The sequence below is a fragment of the Arabidopsis lyrata genome (genome assembly GCF_000004255.2).
Source record: "Arabidopsis lyrata subsp. lyrata unplaced genomic scaffold ARALYscaffold_5, whole genome shotgun sequence".
In the NCBI taxonomy this organism is placed as follows: Eukaryota; Viridiplantae; Streptophyta; class Magnoliopsida; order Brassicales; family Brassicaceae; genus Arabidopsis; species Arabidopsis lyrata.
In genome coordinates, this window is record NW_003302551.1 from 15,204,962 (window position 1) to 15,211,655 (window position 6,694).

A 6,694-nucleotide genomic window follows, 5' to 3' on the forward strand; every position below is an offset into this window, starting at 1 on the left:
GTTGACAATTTTGTTTTCGTAGTGATTGTTGCGGTAAATTTTGTTATTTTTTATGTCAACAATATACATTATGTGAATTTAAACTAGCTAACTATAGATGTTTTTTTTTGTTATCCGATAAAACTTTATGTATCCACATAGACAGATTACTGGATGTTAATTAGTTTCACTTATACAACTGGCGAATTTATTTCATAATTTGCAATCGTTATGGTTGAGAATATGGCATCAACTGTATATAAGCTATGTACTCCACTTACACATTGTTATAGTAAGTGTAAAAAAAAGAGAGAGACAGTTTAGTAATGATTGAGTATGCAGCTCGTGGGCACATTATTAAATTGAATGGTATGATGGATATGCAGACACTGTCTTCTGTGAAACTCAAGAACTGATATAGGACGACGAAAAAAGAATCACTATAGGACAAAAAAGATGATGGAGATTCTTTTTTTTTTAACCAAAGAAAAAATTCATATTAATTCAACTATATAAATGTATGCAGTATGCGTAATATCAACTATTTAATTCACTGTGTAAATTAGTAAGATTTAGGCATGTGAATATGTTTTGTATACGTAATGTATTGCCACAACAAAACAGCATGTCGCAGCATTGATTTCGTTATCACCTAACCGTTAAATACCGTCATGGCCCTAGATTTATTGTAATTTTGTACCCTCTTTTGCTCCTTATTTTGTTGATATGTCGACCCCTTTATAAAATTTAAATTTTACGACTATATAGTAAAACTAAACACAACTACATTGTCAAATACTAATAAGATCTTAACAAAAGATACACATGTTTTTACCAAAAAAAAAAAGATACACATGTTATCACTAATAATGTAGTAACATACTAACAATGATTGGCTTAGACCATCTCCAATCGTTGGCTCTATTTCTTGCTCTAAATTTGGAGTGTTCTAAAAATAGACCAGAGGTTTGCTCCAATAGTTGATTCTATTTTTTGCTCTAAAATAAATAATGTATTTTAATATTTTGCTTTAATTTTTTATATGGTCCTATATTTTCAAAGTTTGCAAATTTTATCCACTTAGTTTATTTTGACATATATATCTAATAAAACCATATTATTAAAAATTAAATTTTATTACAACACATAAATAGAAGATTGAAAGATTAATATATTTTTATTTAAGCATCATCATTAGTGTACTTCTCCCACAAATGATCGACTAATGCATTTCTAAGTGAAAAATGAGCTTCTTTGTCTTTGATTTGTTGATATCGAGCAAAAAATTCTTGAAATCGAGTACTTTCATCCTCCGCTAGTTCGACCTCTGGAGGTGGATCTTCTCTTCCAACTTCAATTGGTGCATTTAGATCACGCTCATCTTCGATTATCATGTTATGTAAAATTATACATGTAGTCATTATATCATGTATCACTTTTTTATCCCAAAACCGAGCCGGTCCTTTGACAATTGCAAAACGCGATTGGAGAACTCCAAAGGCGCGTTCTACATCTTTCCTACATGCTTCTTGTTGTATAGCAAAATATTTTTTTAGGACCCCTTGGCTCGTGAATAGTTTGCACTATGGTAGAACATTTGGGATATATGCCATCAGCCAAATAATAACCCATATTATATTCTTTTCCTTGAATGACATAGTTAGCAGGAGGAGCTATACCTTGAGCAAGTTTGGAGAAAAGGTGAGAAGACTCCAATACGTTGATGTCATTATTGGTGCCCGGCATTCCAAAATAAGCATGCCATATCCAAAGATCATAATCTGCCACAGCTTCAAGAATTATCGTTGGTGATCCACTACGACCCGCATATTGTCCAGCCCAACCGGTAGGACAATTTTTCTACTTCCAATGCATGCAATCCAAGCTACCTAACATCCCTGGAAAACCCCGTTTTTCACCAATATAAAGAAGCCTTGCAACGTCATTAGCTGTTGGTGATCGTAAGTATTGCTGCGAAAATATATCCACTATGGCTCGACAAAATCTTTTCAAACTTTCAATTGCTGTTGATTCACCGATCTTAACGTATTCATCTGTGGCATCTGCTGGTAAATCATACGCTAGCATCCGAAACACGGCTGTTACTTTTTGAAGAGATGATAATCCAAGTCTACCAGTTGTATCCCTTCTTTGTGTGAAGTAGTTGTCATGACCTTCAACTGCACTAATAATACGAAGGAATAGGGAACGAGACATACGATACCTTCTGCGAAACATAGCCTCATTATAAACCGGAGTCTCTGAGAAATAATCATTGAACAAACTAGCATAAGCAGTTTCTCGATCCCGGTGGACGAAAGAACGACCTTGAACTGAGCCACCATGGATCGCATTGTTGTTTTATTGGTTGAAGAGGTATTGGATGATCGAATTGTTATTAGCGATAGTAAGATGTATAGCTTGTTCTTCTTGTTCGAGATTATTGATCATTTCCATATTTTCATTGTCATCTGAAGAGGACGATGAGTCATGAAAATCTGATGGAAAATTGGGTGGAGTATCAAAGTTAAAATTCATTTGGAGAGATATTTTTTCAAGACGAGTAAAGAAATATGTGTTGAAATTGTATATGATTTAACATAGAGTTATAGTGGTATTTATAAAAAAATATAAGAAGTCATGGAATCAACTAGTCATAGTATTGTTAAATCTTGTCAAAATGAAAAGCATTGGGAATCTTATTATCTTTTTGACATTGTATTGTTTAGTCTTATAGTGAATTGTTAAATCTTGTCGTAGTTGATTGAGAAGTATGGGAATCTTGTTATCTTTTTATATTGTATTGTCTCATCTCATAGTGAATTGTTAAATCTTGTCATAATATATTAAAAATTATAGAAGTGATTTCTTATCTTTTTGACATTGTATTGTCTCATCTCATAGTGAATTGTAAAATGTGAGAATCTTTGAAGCACTTTATCATTGTATTGTCAAATCTTGTCATAGTGAATTAAAAAATGTGAGAATCATTCTATAAATAACATAATTGATATTCAGATCCATTCACAACATCCAACCATTCCACTATTTTCTAATACATATATTCACTTTCTCTTATTTTCTTAAGTAAAATGTCTCGTTCTACTGGATATTCTAAAGAAGAAGATAAGGTTTTATGTCAAGTTTATATGGAAATTTCTCAAGATCCAATCACCGGTGTTTACCAATCATCCGACCATTTTTGGGATCGTGTGGCGGAATCTTTCGAAAATGGAAAAAATCCAACTTGGAGTGAACGTTCAAAAAAATCTCTCCGGTGTCGATTACAAACTATTGAGAAAGCTATAAGAAAACTACATGCATGCATCAAACAATGTGAAAATCGACGTTCAAGTGGTGCATCAAGTGATGATATAGTAAGTATTCTATTTATTTTTGTGATTTAGTTATCATTGTTTTAATATTTATTTATTTATTTATATTTTTAATTCTATGTAGTTCAATCAAGCCAAAGAAATGCTAATGCAAGATCAAAATTTTAAATCTGGTTGGAAATTCGATCATGTATGGAACATTATTAAAAACTTTGAAAAGTTTAAAGATGGTGCCACTCCGGCTAGAAAAGTCTCAAATCTATGCGGCTTCGGTTACACATCTTCTGAGTCCGAAAATCCTACCCCCGATTCAGTTTCACAAGCGTCTCCAGGTTTGTCTTCATTTTCTCTTAACTTAGATGACGAAGATGACATTATTGGCGGATCTCCATCTCAACGACCAAGAGGAGTGAAAAAATCTAAATTGAAAAGAAAAAATGACGGTCAAACATTGGATGTTATCAAGACTTTGGAAGAAGGGAATAAACAACTCGTGGAGCAACTAAAGAAGACAAGTGCACAAAGACAACAATATTTGGAGATGCAAAGTAAGAGTTTAGCATTGAAAGAACTAAGAGAAGAAAACAAAGTTTTATATCGAGACTTAAATTCCATTGAAGATCCAAATTTCCGTGCATATCTTCAATTTGAACAAGCAAAAATCTTAAAGAAAAGACTTGATCAACAAGCTCCGTCGGCATCTACTTCCTTTGGACAATATTTCGATGATCTTAGTGGATCTGAAAACGACCTACCGGATTATTAAATCACTAGTTTATGGTGTGTTAATTTTTTTTTTAACGGCAAGTTTAATTTTGTTTATGTACTTTTAGTTTATCATTTGTGTTGGTATTTGTGTTTGTATTGTTTTTCTAATTTAATATATGTTATTGTTATATTTTTAAATTTTAATTAATTTAGTAACTATGATATTAACATAAAATTATGTATGTATATAATTTAGTTATATAATTTTGTTTAGGTAAAAAATGATACTATATGAAAATTGAGGGAGTCCTTTGTAAATAAAAAAGTTGTGCTCTAAAAATAGAGATATGAATAGTGTTGCTCCAAAACACTATTCATATCTCTATTTTTAGAGTAAGATATAGAACACCATTGGAGTGATTTTACTCCAAATATAGAGTTTAGAGCAAGATATAGAACACCATTGAAGATGTTTTTACACACTTTTTTATTATTTGGTCGTCCGTGAGGCGTGAACCAGTGATGATTCGATGGCATTATCGTTGTTTCTCTATAAAGCTAAGGATGATATTGTCTTTTAAAATCTAAACTAACAATTATTACAAACCAAAAATAAACAAATCCGATCTTATCATAAAACCCACGATAATTATTCTCATTCTCGTTGATTCCATTGGAAAAGCCAAACAATTATATTAAAAGAAAACAAAAAAAATATTCGAATTCAAACTCTATTTAGTATTTACCACTAAAAAAAAAGATATGCACCGATTCTATAACGTTCGAGACCGTTAACGTAATCGTAGCGAATAAAGGACACGTGTCGATCGTATAGGATATAAGATTCTCGATCTATAACGGCGCCGTCAAATTTCCCGTTACATATTAAAAACAAAAAAAAAAACTATTCCTACTTCACACGAGGCTTAAATGAAAACGACAAGAGTTAATCGTGGCCGTTAAAAATTACGATCGTCACCAATCTATAACAGAACAAAACCCGAGCTAGAGTCTAGAGAGAGAGAAAACACAAACACAAACACAACTAGTGATTTCAGAGAGAGAGATCTTGAAGGTGACGTCGTCGGATATTATGGCGGCGGTTAGGAGAAGAGAACGAGATGTGGTGGAAGAGAATGGAGTTGCGACGACGACGGTGAAGCGGAGGAAGATGGAGGAGGAGGTGGATGTTGTAGAATCGAGGATAGTTTTGTCACCGTGTGTACAGGCGACGAATCGCGGTGGAATAGTGGCGAGGAATTCAGCAGGAGCGTCGGAGATGAGTGTTGTTATAGTTCGTCGGCGAGATTCTCCTCCTGTTGAAGAACAATGTGAAATCGAAGTTTCGTGTTGTTCTAGTAATAATAATAATAGATCGGAAGAGAAATCGAAACGGAGAATCGAATTTGTAGATGTTGAGGTAAAAACATTATTAATTCGAATTTGAATTTGATTTTTTTTTTTTAATTTCCAGATTTTGAATTTGGCTTTGTTTTTGTTTTCCAGGAAAATAACGGTGATGATCATGAAACTGTAACGTCGTGGATTTATGATGATTTTAATAATAGGTTTGTTTTTGGAGTTTCGAAATTGTAATCGTCGGTTATTAAAATTTTTCTAGAAATGTGTTTGATTCTTTGTTTCTAGTGAGGAATCGATGAACATGGATTCTTCTTCGGCTGCTGTAGAAGATGATGTAGAGTCTCGCCGTCGGTTAAGGAAGAGCCGCCATGAGACGGTGAAAGAAGCTGAGCTAGAAGATTTTTTCCAAACGGCGGAGAAAGATCTTCGGAATAAGATGTTGGAATGTTCTATGAAGTAAGTTTTTTGTTTTTTTTTTTTTTTGCAAATCGAATTTTTGAAACTGAGAATGAATTTGTTATAGGTATAACTTCGATTTCGAGAAAGATGAGCCACTTGGTGGAGGAAGATACGAGTGGGTTAAATTGAATCCATGAAGAAGACGATGATTATGATCATTATTTTCACCAAGTACTTATTATTCTCTTCTGTAATAATATTTGCTTTTGATTGTTCTTTAACAAAATCCAAATGTAGATATCTTTCTTTCGAATAATCAAATTACATGTAATCCAACTTTCGTTTGTCCTTCCATAAGGTAATTAATTAGATTCATGTTTTTTTTTTTTAACTATAAGTTCGTAACCTAAAAAGTAATTAAAAATGTTGTAGAAAACTATATAGCTTCCATTATTGCTATGTATAAATATAAACATTGTTCTCAGTCTTTTTGGCCAGAAGATTCTTGGACTCTTGTCTTGGTTACATAAATTTATTTTCGTATTAGTTTTTGTCCATTTTCAAAATAAAAAAAAATAAAAAACCTTATGTTGTGTATCAATTATCATATTTGATTTTTTTGTACAATGAAAATAGACTGTAGAGCAGAACAAAAAAGAAGACCCAAGGCTGACGTGGTAAAGGAATATTACTGTTTATTCATCAGGCTTTTTCAGTGTTAAAAGTTAATACTCTAGTGTGAGTAACTACGAACTTGTGCTTTACATGATATTAAACTAAAATATAGTTTCTTTCTACAATATACATTTGAAATATTTCTAACAGCTTAAATAGACACTTCGGATCTCAAGGCTTCTCCTTGTCCCTTCTCCTGCTTGTCTTCTCTGGTTTCTAGTGTAGTAGTGATGGTT

At 32.6% G+C, this 6,694-nt stretch overlaps 1 protein-coding gene across 1 annotated transcript; it reads left to right on the plus strand.

The window, feature by feature from the left end:
* Nucleotides 1-4,994: 4,994 nt before the first annotated feature.
* On the plus strand, nucleotides 4,995-6,174 carry LOC9313824 (cyclin-dependent kinase inhibitor 2). The gene is made up of 4 exons (XM_021026695.1): nucleotides 4,995-5,442; nucleotides 5,529-5,590; nucleotides 5,670-5,840; nucleotides 5,908-6,174. The coding sequence occupies exons 1-4, from the start codon at nucleotides 5,116-5,118 to the stop codon at nucleotides 5,978-5,980; spliced, it is 633 nt and encodes a 210-aa protein (XP_020882354.1). The 5' UTR covers nucleotides 4,995-5,115; the 3' UTR covers nucleotides 5,981-6,174.
* Nucleotides 6,175-6,694: the final 520 nt, after the last annotated feature.

Excerpts from the sequence above, each read along its gene's own strand:
- LOC9313824 (XM_021026695.1), top strand. The coding sequence starts at position 5,116 with ATGGCGGCGGTTAGGAGAAGAGAACGAGATGTGGTGGAAGAGAATGGA. Across the intron at positions 5,443-5,528 it reads TCGAATTTGTAGATGTTGAG|GAAAATAACGGTGATGATCA; the intron begins GTAAAAACATTA and ends TTTGTTTTCCAG. Across the intron at positions 5,841-5,907 it reads ATGTTGGAATGTTCTATGAA|GTATAACTTCGATTTCGAGA; the intron begins GTAAGTTTTTTG and ends AATTTGTTATAG.